Raw genomic sequence first — 12,364 nt, forward strand, 5'->3', positions numbered from 1 at the left:
GGAAATTTCATGAATGGTGAGACTTTCCACCAAGCTCATAGAGAAAAAATGTTTGGTTTTTCAATATACTTGGAATTTTCAAGTTAATCTTTTAATCAGACACATAACACAGGTTTTATGTGTTCTCATGACAGACCAGCAGTACTCATGGTCGCCTTCTCAGCACTTCAATGAAGAAAGATACTCTCCTGCTCCGAGGAATATGAAAGGATTATCTGGTAGTCGCAATCAACCACAGTTATGTTCAGCTCATACTTGTGGCTTAGCATCCCCTGAAGATTGTGAACATACCCACGACCATATCCACCATGGGCAGGAGCCAAGGCAGTCATATCTTCTCAGCCCCACGGAGAGTTGCCCGCTGGACCACCATCGTTGCTCCCCACGCAGCTCCATTCATTCTGAGTGCATGATGATGCCCATGGTAATGGGCGATCACATGTCAAGTAGCACTTTCCCCAGAATGCACTACAGCTCACATTACGACTCAAGAGACGACTGCGCCATGTCTCACGGTAACCCTAAGATTAACCGTATTCCTGCAAATCTTTTGGACCAATTTGAGAAACAACTTCCTCTTCACCGGGATGGGTTTCATACTTTACAGTACCAGCGGACCTCAACAGCTGCGGAACAACGCAGTGAGAGCCCGGGAAGGATACGCCATCTCGTTCATTCTGTCCAGAAACTTTTTACTAAATCTCATTCTCTGGAAGGATCATCCAAGGGCAATGTTAATGGAACCAAGGGAGACAGTCGAGGGGACGATCATCATCATGGGCACCATTCCAAGCATAGCAAAAGGAGTAAAAGTAAGGAGCGAAAACCAGAAGGCAAGCATAAATCTGGAATGAGTAGCTGGTGGAGCTCTGACGATAATTTGGACAGCGATAGCACTTACCGAACCCCTAGTGTGGTAAATAGGCACCATGCAGATCATATATCCCATTGCTATCCTGAGGCACTCCAGGGGCATTTTGGGGATCTCTCATTGAAGACTTCCAAAAGTAACAATGATGTGAAGTGTTCGGCTTGTGAAGGGCTACCAATGACCCCTGATAGTAAATATATGAAAAGGAGTTCTTGGTCCACGCTTACAGTAAGTCAGGCTAAAGAAGCTTATCGCAAATCATCACTGAACTTAGATAAGCCTCTGGTTCATCAGGAAATCAAACCTTCCTTGAGGCCGTGCCATTACCTTCAGGTAAGAGGAAGATTTTCTTGAGATTTTTAATGAAAAGAGCAGCACAGTATATGCCATAGTCATCGTAAAAAATATACAAAGGTACCTCTCAAAGAATTTCTGTATGGCTCTCCCATTGCAGATATTCCATTAAACTGAGAAATCTCTAGCTTTTGTCTTGGTTTATAGACCACAGATTGAAAACTATAAAACAGGTGTGATATAAATTAGTTTCAGGTCAGTGGATGTGTTTTCATCTTTGGAATTCACACTGAACACCTTGATGAAATACATATATCACACTAAAAAAGAGCAGTTCTTTCAGCAATCTGGGGGCTAAAAAAAGTGTTTCAAATACGTTTATGAATGAGTGATTTTAAACAGGCTGTGGGGAATCCTATTTTTGTATTCTTTTATTCCTTTTCTCCATGTTTTTGTAAGTAACAGAAGAATGGATTTACTGGGATACCAAATTGCTTTGCTGTGGTGATGATCGTCCATATATTGCTTTTTAATGGTTGCATCACCCAGGATCATATTGAACTGAGCCTCCTTTGAGACCATACTATAACAACATGGGTATTAAAAACACATGGGTACCTCAGAGAGATTTCAGGCCTGGCCTTCAGAATGGTTTTGATGGTGTTCTGCACGTTTTCTCTTTCAGCAACAAAGCTCTCACTTTCTCCTACATTTAAATTTTTATACCTTCTGCTTGATGCCATTTGCCACCCCAAGGTCATGCTAATGTAACTATTTATCATGCTGCACAATGGTCTGGATCGTAAAGTGACGTGAGTTTAAAAAAATACTTTCCAAAATACTATTTTTAGACATTTACATCATTTGCCTGGCCTACGTACAGCACAGTCCCATCACAAGTGACATTAGCACATCAGGTTATACAGAGAACTGCAGTGGGTGCAGAGCAGAAAGGAGGGAGTACCTTGGAGGATAACTTCATCAGCTAGCTTTGTCACTGGAAAAAAATGTACAATACCAATATTCCTTTAGCAATTTGTACTAAGTATAGCCTTCAAAGCCCACATTGTTCTGAGTATGTTCTTTTCTATTTCTTTTTAAAGAACTCCTCTTTCTCCAGAACTTAACTGATTCTCACATTAACATGGGGAAATCTCTGGTCCAGATTTATGTATTTGGATATTTTCAGTTTCTCTGGGCCCTACAGAAACTGGCAAACACAGATTAGCAACGTGACTGCACTTCTGTGCAGAGCTCTCTCCTGTCAGAGCTATAGGTGTCCAATAGCAATGAGTCACACTTGAAGAGCCAGATCTTTTCAAATGCATATGCAGACATCCAGGATCAATCTTCTCTACTGAAACAGGGAAAGTTTCTCATTGCAGAGAAAGGAAAATAAATTGCAGCCCTCATAGCATTACCATGCAAATTGATTCCAACCTAGACTGACAGCTGTGGTATTTTATCATATCCAAGTACAATCTCATGTATGTAAAATAGACTGCACTTCCCTGGAAGTTTTTGATCTAACTCAATGAGCCAGAACTGGAAGCGCATGTGCAGAGACTTCCACTCTATGGAACTCTATGGAACATATGTCTATGTTCTAAAACCATGCATACAGCTGTGACGTTACAGAGAAGTTTAGATATGACTAGTTTTTTCCTTCCTGTTACACACTTCTGGTTCCTCTACATCTCTTTTGGGTTTAGTGCTTTCCTTCTCAATCATGTTTCATTGTTTCTTCTTCCCCACCACTACATCTCATTTGTCTTTGCAGAAGCCATCAATTTTTACTTCTCATTGGCCTTCTCCTTACTCCCAATTTATATCAGCATCTTCAAGTGAATGTGAAAGACTGAGTTCACAAACTAACCTGGCTATCACCAAACTTTAGATCAAGCCCAAGTGACAAGCCTAGGGGTCAGAAAAGCACACTCCTTTATGTCATTTTTTTATGCTTTTTTGTGAATTGGGAAAGGAATAGGAAATTTCTACAGAAAGGAATTTTCATTCAGCAGTTAGGAAGGTTCATCCACTAGTAGGTTTATCCAGCTTAAAATCTAGGAGATGTGAATTCAAATTTTTGCTGCACAAAATCTTTGTTTTTAAGACCCTTTAAAAATGGCATAGTAGCCATTCCCTATTCACAGAGATCCTATGATGGAAATCTGTTAAGACTCAAGTACTCAGTTACAAGGAATCTATACTTGTGTCCAAAGCAATAATACAAGGAATTCTATAACAGAAATATTCTCATTATGAAATATTAAAATAAAGCATATGTTTCATCATATCAGAACATGCCATTCAGAGCATAGATATCCTTCAGACTGAGTGGCTGGCTTATTCACTAGCCCAAGGTCAGCAAACAAATTGAAGGCACCCCATTCTGTCAATGTCATAACTAAATGCCTGGTTTTGAAACTTTTGCTTTGAGGGATGTTGGGCTGTCACAAAGTAATCATAAAGATCAGAGATATGTCCCATTAGTAGCTCTGCCAGGAACTTTCTCTCTGACCCAGGAAATCTAATTTATTAATCACTGCACACTTCAACTGCTCTATCTGCAAAACTGAGGAGGGATATTTAACTTTTCTTATGGCAGTGTAAGCAGCATCACTGACTAATAATTGGATAAAAATAATCATTAGGTTCAGAAACTAAAAAGGTAGAGAAACATGTGGGAATCCCTACCCAGGAGAGTTTACTGCCTTGCTCAAGAGTAGATGGCAATGAGAATTCAAGGGACTATGACACTGATGTGCAGCAGCAGACTTCCCTGAGGTGCACAAGTGAACAGATCAGTTTAAAATCCCAAGGCCCTTCACAGGGTCTCTGTATTTAAAGTGATATTAAATACATTGGTCCTGACTGATGTCAGCTATATATTTTTAATTATTTTTAAAATAAAGCTGTGAAATTATAGTCCTTCAATGAATACACTAATACATAAGCATACCTCAGAATAATAAAAATTAATTTTCTGTTTATGCATTAATATTATCAATTTTTATATATGGCTTTTGTTCTGCTACCTAGCTATATGAGGATTCTCAGTAGCCAACTCACTTTTCTATCTACTGGTCTTCTTCTTACTGTTTTTTTCAGTATCTGCATGAAATATTTCTGCTTCTGTTTTCCACTGAGACTTTAGATATGCAGAATCTCAAACTGAAAGACCATGGCAGTGTCTTAGGCCTGTGCTTGAGACTTTGTTTTCTGTATTATGTTTCTAGGCTTCCACTTTGTCTTCCACCATAATTAATGAGGTTCTTTTCCTTCAAACTGAAACTCTGAAGCGTGAATATAGGATTTTCCTTTCTAGGAAGGAAGCTGTTAGCAAATTAACTAATTCCTGGAAACAGGAGATGAGATGAGATTTTGAAGGTTTCTGCTCATTATATTCTTCAGTCATGTCCTAGAGTTGAAATCAAGTATTTCTTTAACCTGGTAAATCTCCAAGCTTAATCTCTGGCTCCTCTTTTAAGGTTTTACATTCCCTTCACAGAGTCCTTGCAGCTGGGGCCTCTCCTTGGACTGGGAGTGTCGTGGTGTAAGTCAGAGGTGATTCAGTCAACATGCCTTTTTCAAGCATGGGTGGTCATCTAGTCCTAAAGTGGATGGTTTAAGAGAACTAAATTAGTTGAAATAAGGCTGTATAAAATAGTGATTATTCTTCTCATTTAAAACCCAGATTAGATTTGCATCACTCCTTCTACATTGGAGGTGGTGGGAATGTCCAGAGACTAGGGAGAGGGGAAGAGTGAGAAGCCCATTTGAGAGGGCTGTAATGTCAACCAGATGGTCAACTATCATCTCAAGAGCAGAGGGCAACCATTTATACCCATATACTAACAGCATTTATCTATCTATATATCATATATCTATATCACTATATATTGTGAATGATTGGCTGCCATTATTATGTATAGGACTTTAATTTCTATTTCGAATGAAGACAAATTGAGTATTTCAGTACATTTCTGGGCAACAAACACTTTGCCACCTCACTCAGCAGGCAAAACAGCCGAAGTAGATCACACATGCAATAATGCACACTTTTGTATAGTTTTAGCCATAGTGGCTGCTACTGTTTTCCAAGTCATTTTCATTTTAAGATAAAATATGTAAAGAAAAAGATAAATGAGCTGTGAGATCTCCTCTATCTTCATCAGCTGTTTTGGCTAATTAGGTTTCACATGTCTACAGTGCAATGACTTTGATTCATTCCACTTTGATATGAGTACTAGCAAGGAGCAAAGATTTTTAACAGAAAAAAAAAAGGATATGAACTAGATAACTGTGCTGAAAGGATGTGCACAGAAGAGTTGCTTACAGTTTCCAGAACTGGAATAACTTTTAATGCTAGTTAAAGAAAAATAATTTCCACAATTAAGCCAAAAGATAGGCAAGAGCATCACATTCACCATGACTGTAGTTCCGGAGCACAGTGCAATGTGTCACTGATTAATATTCCTTCCTCATCCATTCAACAGCCTCCAAAGCAGCAAGCAATTGGGGTAAACATACCACAAGGTACAGTGAATGAGTCAGCACTAAAAAAGGAAATAGCATGTTGTTCTAAAAATGGCTTCAACCCACTCCTGTCTTCCTAGTGCATTTAAGTACGAGCGTCATCAGTTACAGCAGAGGCACTGCAAAGCATGTGGGTAGTATTGTTAGCTCTGTACTCTGCAGAATGAAAGAAGAGCACAGAGTTCGTCTCTTTAAAAGAGAAAAAGAAAAAAGCAGCAGTTTCAACAAGGCTCTTTGCTGGTTTAAGTAAAGCCTACGTGGAGAAAATCTTTGAGGACAAGCTCATGGATAAATAGGCCTTAAGCCCTCAGCTGCATTTTCCCAGGAACTCTACCGGGGATAGGACAAATTCCCACAAATGAAACCACTGCCCATGTGAGGCACACAACTGCTTTGCACTCTCCCTCTGGTTTGCAAGGATGGGTGGATTTGAACTCAATACACTTTTCTCAGCACTTCATCTTTGTGAAACTAGATTGTGTCTGTTTGCTTGACATAAAACCCTTGCATGAACTACAGAAACTACATCCAGTCCTCTCCCAGTGAGTACACACTGTGGAGTTAGCCAGAGCTAGCCATAGCTAGCAGACTTTTGATACTCACATACAAATTACTATCATCCACACTCCCTTCACAATGATTTATGATCAGCCACCACTCAAGAATTAACTGGGTTGTTTCCACAGCAGGAAAAGCTGGTATAGACAGTAGGGTAGCAGGGCAGTCTGCATCCTAAATCAACATGGACAAATGCTATACCATTCGGTTTTCTACAGCTCATTACAGTCCCACAAGGATGTCTCAGCTACCCCTATGCCCTCCCAGTCAGCAGTGGAGATGTGCAGAACAGACAGGTAGTGCCCAGACAATCAGGGAAATGATGGGACAGTTTTTGCCCCATGGTCCATTCACAGTGTTAAAGTCAGCCTGCAACATCTTGTGGAGCATTACATAAAAAGGAGTAATAATGCTTACTCTTCCCTGTATTTACAGAATGCTGATGGTTTTGTGTATCACAAATCCCAGAATACTTAAATCCCCTTCTAAAGGAAAAGAAAAAGAAAAAAGAAAGCTTCCATGCCCATATACTAGAATCCTCACATTGGATGAAATGAATTGCTGAAACTTTTTTCCAAACAAGAGTAGAAAGATTTCAGAGCTAGCATTTTCTGAAAGCTGCCAGAACATGTCCCTATTACAGTGGAAATTTCAAAGCTATGAGTAGAAAAGGGAGGCTGTGATCCCACTGCCTTTTAATCAGGGGGAATTGTCCTCCTTTATAATGTTAGAAGTGTGTTTCCAAATTTTTTTTCAATGTTCACTTCACTGAAGCCGAAGGCTGACCTTTGCAGTTGTTACTCAAAGGTGTCACTGGTTCTGAAGAAGTTTTCATACAGGAGTAGCTTACTATTATATATTCTCAGGCCACCTGCTGAAGGAGACTGCCAGGGACATGGACTTGGGGCTGTAGTGCCTACACACTCTTCTAGGCCACAGGCGTGCTGTCTAAGGCAGACCCAGCTCCTCTCTTGAGTAGTCCATGCCATTTTTCCTGCAAAGGGGTGACTGTAAAAATGGTGAAGTATTCACAAATGTTGCTTTGGTTTTGTTTTTGTTTTTTCTGGGTTTGGCCATCTTACAATTCTGTGCTTAAAGGTTGTTTTTTAAAGTGGCATTGCAAATGTGTTTAAATAGCTCATTGTCCATATGGACAAGTTTCCTGGTACTTCGGTAGGGAAACACTTTTTGAAAAGTATGCAGATAGTTAAGCATTACATAGTAGATAGACAGGAAAAATAATACTCATTTTGCCCTGGAAGCTAATTAATTGCAGTCATCTGGACTTAACTGCTCAAAACATTGTATCAATCATTAGTTAAAATCAGAAAAAATTGATGAGAGGCAAATATATCTATTAAATAGCCTTTAAAATCATTTGTGTTTTAAAGACATACTGTTTTTTCAGTAGTAGACCTACAACAAACTGGAAAAAAGCAAAAAACATGATATAATTTCCTGCTTCAATTGAATAAGATGCTGTTTTCTACAGGCCACTTTCTGGGTCAGCCCTGCATATGCTACCTTTTAGGTTCATCCCTCTCTAGCCTTATAATAGCTCTGCAACACTGGAGTCCTTGTTCCTTAGTCTCTGTGGTTTCAGAGGTGCTGTGCATTGTAAGTATGTTGGGAGGACCTCTCCTTTTCTTCCATTTATGGACATTTTTTTCTCTTACTTTATAGTTCTGTAACCTTGAATGGTCTGTGGAGTGTTTTCTGACTCAGAAAAACCTGTGGTCAGCTTCAGTTGCTGATGCTGTGGTCCCCTGGGCCTTGTCAGCTGCCCATCCATCAGGCAGCCCAGCTGGCAGGTGTACTCCTGGCTCCCCTTCACTTGTAGTAAGAGACAGGCTGCAGTCCTGTTTAGGTCTTTAGCCTTTTGATGCTTGGTTTCAGCAGAATTTGCATTTAATTCAATTTATGGAGAAAGGTTTAAAGGAAAATGCATCTATGAGCTGGCCCAAAAAGGCAAAGACATAAGAAAACAAACTCTGGGTGCAAACTTTCTTTCTTGGCAGAAAAGCTGCTTGTTGTGGCATGCATGCAGAGTTCCAAGTTTTGATCTTTGATGTTTCTGTAAACTTCCACTAGTAAAATAATTGCTACCTTATCATCTATTCTATCAAACTGCATAGTGTCAGGATGGTTTCCCTGGCACTGCATCATGATCCTCAGTACTGTTATGTGGTTCAGCCGGTCTCAGGCATTGTTTTCATCCAAGCTAGCCAATATTTTCCTAAACTCCTTCTGGCACACTGTTGGTTCTGTACTTAGCACAGGCCAGGGAGCGTTCCTGGTAGCCACACTGTTTCAGAGGTAAAGGTTGCTCCACAGCATGAGAGTGAAGTGCTGCAGGGCAGCAATCTCCAGGCAAGGCAGTGGCTCTTTACTGACCTGTGTTTGCCCAGCCCTAAGGTAGTCACCACAGCATTTGCATCCTTCTCTCTCCCGAGTTCTTATGGCTGTGCAGTAGCACAGTGAGTTGGAGCAACTCACCAGCTCAGCTGAACACTTATCTTTACTTATCCTTACTGCCGTTAGGGTAATTTTTCAGGTAGCACTCTAGGTCACTTGACCATTACTAGCGTTGCTTGAAAAGCTGAGTATTGCTTAAGGAAAACCTGCCCCACTGAAATTAATGGTAATATAATTTCAAAGTGGCTTGAGCTGACCACAAAGCAGTGTCCTTGACCATATACCAAAGGAAATATGCAGCCAAATGAAACACAGGTTTCTTGGGTTTGTGGTCTTTTTTCCTGCTGATTTTGTGTCTTAGGTTGAGAAACTATAAAAGCTCTGACACAAGATCTCAGTAAGCCAGGCTTAGCAGGCTAAAATCACCTACAGTGTGGACAAGCCCATGACTGCTGTCTGACTGCACCTTGCTCCACCATGTACAAACAGCACAGAGTCCTGAGGGTCCCAGAGAGATCCAACAACACAGCAGAGAATTTGCAGGTGGCTGAACTGCAAGGATCTGTGCCATCAGTATGAGCACAGATGGTAATGGGGCGGGAATTTGGCCCACTTTCATCCAAACAGCATAAACAAAGCCACAAAGTCCTCACAACACCAATTACAGTATTTAGCCATACTTGAATTATAATTCACATTGTTGCTGGAGAACCAGTTAGGAAACATAGTGTTGGTTCTTTCTCTTTTTTTCTTTTAAATTCATCATTTGTGAGATATGAGTTATAAAACATTATTTAAATGAAAAGAGCACAGTTCTTTAGAAAACAGGAGTTGACTAAGCAATTTTAGTACATTGGACAGAAGTCTTCTTTCCTTCAAGGGCTGCTTAGTGCAGTTTGCTTGGAACTCCACGTGAGAGAATAGAATCAGACAATAAATAATGCTGGCAATGATCTGCCTATTTGAACATCTCCCAGCTGGAATAGTAGGCTTGTATTCTATCATCTGCATGGGTGTCCAGATAATTACCAAATCCCAAATTGCTGAAGTTGTTTTCAACCTAATGTAAAGTATATATTGTTTGGGATCTCTGTGATTTCCTTCCTCTTTCTGTAATACTATGGCTGTTCATAGCAAAGCCTGGAGAGAATGGCTGGCAAGGTAAAGATGACTCTTGTTTTCTCAAATTAGCTCCTGCCTTGATGGACAATGACAACACACCTTCAGGAATGCTGTAAGAACTCTCTGTGCTTCTGAGCTGCCAAGGAGTTCAAGGAGTAGAGGGTGGCATGTGAAAATTAAAGCTAATTATGAAGAATGACATTGTTAGTGGTGAGGAGGAGTCCCTGGCATGTTTTGTAGAGATTTTTCAATGACTTCATTGCATAATTCATGTTCTTTACACAATGAATCAGCACATTAAAAAAAAAAAAAGTAAAAAGCCATGCAGAAGAAACTAGTCAAAAATGTGCACCAAGAATTGTGGTGAGTTGTAGACACAAGATTAGCTACAGAGGAAACAAACTTCTATTTTCATATACTGCACTCTTCCCTCCCGCAAAAATCCTGAGCAACAGGGTTGAGTCCACAGCCAGTAAGCAGGGGAATGTCTTAGTGCCATTAACTTCAGAAATATAATATTGTAATTGCTTGGTGTTCCTTCTTCAGTGAAATTTTTGAAAACACAGGAGGTCCAGCTCCCATCTCCCACTGTAGTTTCAAGGAAACTTTCTACCATTGCAAAAAAACATCTCCCTGCCTGCGTTCCAAGATTGTCATTTACTTTCATCTACTTGCAGCTGTGCACAAAGGCTGTTTTTCTGAGGCTCCTTGAAGAAAACATGATTTAAGAGAAAACCTCTTACCTGCATTTCAGATTGTGGCATCTTCTTGAGCAGGCTGAGAAAGCATAAACTTACAAAAATTATGTGTCTCCAACACACTGTTTCGTATCTTATCCTTCTTCACATCATCTATAGTCTAGTTCCATGCGCAGATAGCTTCTGCTTCTAGTAAAATGTGAAATTTTTATTACTAAAATAAGATTTAGGTCAAAATTAATATTTCAGTGCATTTTATATCTGCATGCTAATTAGATTTCACAGAACTCCTATGAGGTAGGTAATCCTCCCTTTAACCTTTGAGAATAAGAAATATGAAGACGTGATAGCCATCTCCCTCAACTGAAGCCATTTATTTAGAAGAGTTTCATTTTAGATAGTAAACTGATATGCAGGTTTTAAGCAGATCAGCAGTTTAGTCATGGAACATCTCTAAAATTCTGGGACCTGTGAGCCAATGCCATAGAAGTGGGTGGAACAACAAGAACAGATCTCTTTTGAAATGTTGATGGCTGTTGCCATTTTGACTGTTTTAGCTAAATCTTAAACTGAAATTAAAAAAATCAAATTAACAGTGGTCAAAGTCCAGAAAAATGAATATTTCATTGTTTATTCCAGTTTTGTTGTCAGTATTGCTGTAGTGGTTTGGTCCAAAATACTCATTACTGTTTACCTTCTGTGAGATAAGAATTAGGAGAAATGCAAAGCAGGCACCAAACTTGAAAGAATATAAATAAGTTTATTAACAGACCTAAAAGAAGAAAAAAAATTATACCACACCTTCAGAACACTTCTCCTCCCCCCACCTTTCTCCCTTCTCCCATTGACAATGTAAAAAGACAACCCTTGAGATGTTCAGCCTGTTTACCACTTCCATAATAACCTTGTTCAGTCTATTTAGGAAGAGGAGTCTCTCTTGTCCATGCTATGAAAGCATTATCACAACGAGACAGCCACCCGGGTTGGTTCTCTGCTCGCATGTGAGTCCCTTCCCGAACTTGCAGCTTTTCCCACAACTGCTTTCAAGGGTCCACTCTTGAAGTTTTTTGGGGTACAATTTTAAGGTTGAGCCGTTCAGAAACAAAAGTTCTCTTCACCCATCTCTGGGAGCATTTCATCACTAAGAACAGAGGCCCTTCTCCTTCCCTGGGAGCAAAGGGTCTTCCTCATCTTCATCTTTAGGACTATCTCTGGGAGCATCTCTAGGAACTGAGGTTTTCTCCTTTCCCATTTGGAGCAAAAGTCCTCATTGCTTCCATCTCTCCCTGTTCAAATTTCTCATGAAATTACAGCTGCGTCAGCATCTGCCTATCTCAGCACAGGTGCTTTTGCTCACAAGTACAAGTTGAACACTCCACCCCCCATGCCTTCATGAAATTACAATGGGTACTCTGAGGTATCATAGCTTTACAACAGAATTTCAGCTTTAAGCATCTCCTCTTTCTCTTCCCTCAGGTTTTCAGCTCTTCACAGCACTAAAAGGGTTAATCTCACCCAGGCCTCGCAGCTGGAATGTGGCTTATCGCTGTTGGTCACATGATCTTTTGCCAGACAGCAGGGCAGCTTCAGCTGAATCTTGGCCGCAGTGGAGAGGGGGAGCCGAGCCGCTCCGGCTGCCCACAGCAGAGCGGTGGGGTGGTTCTGCGGGTGGAACAGGGCCCGTCGGCTCCAGGATGGCCGTGGCCTGGCCTGGCCTGGCCCGGCCCGAGCAGGACCTGGGCCAGGCCCGCTGGCCCTCACACGGGGCCTGCAGCCACCTGTGCCAGCACTGGAAACGAGAGAGAGCTGTGGAGGGGGGGGTTGTCTATTCTTAAGTGTGGATCACAGAGGAGGTCACAATTTTAAG

General features: G+C 40.7%; 1 protein-coding gene across 16 annotated transcripts in view; it reads left to right on the forward strand.

The window, feature by feature from the left end:
* DLGAP2 (DLG associated protein 2) overlaps window positions 1-12,364 on the forward strand; it is a 466,127-nt gene that overhangs the window by 375,719 nt on the left and 78,044 nt on the right. For all 16 annotated transcript variants that reach the window (XM_048296314.1, XM_048296315.1, XM_048296325.1 and 13 more), the window contains one exon: window positions 135-1,204. In XM_048296314.1, the coding sequence (XP_048152271.1) occupies window positions 135-1,204 (1,070 nt within the window). The remainder of the gene's footprint in view (window positions 1-134; window positions 1,205-12,364) is intronic.

The sequence above is a fragment of the Corvus hawaiiensis genome, chromosome 3 (assembly GCF_020740725.1).
Source record: "Corvus hawaiiensis isolate bCorHaw1 chromosome 3, bCorHaw1.pri.cur, whole genome shotgun sequence".
NCBI lineage: Eukaryota > Metazoa > Chordata > Aves > Passeriformes > Corvidae > Corvus > Corvus hawaiiensis.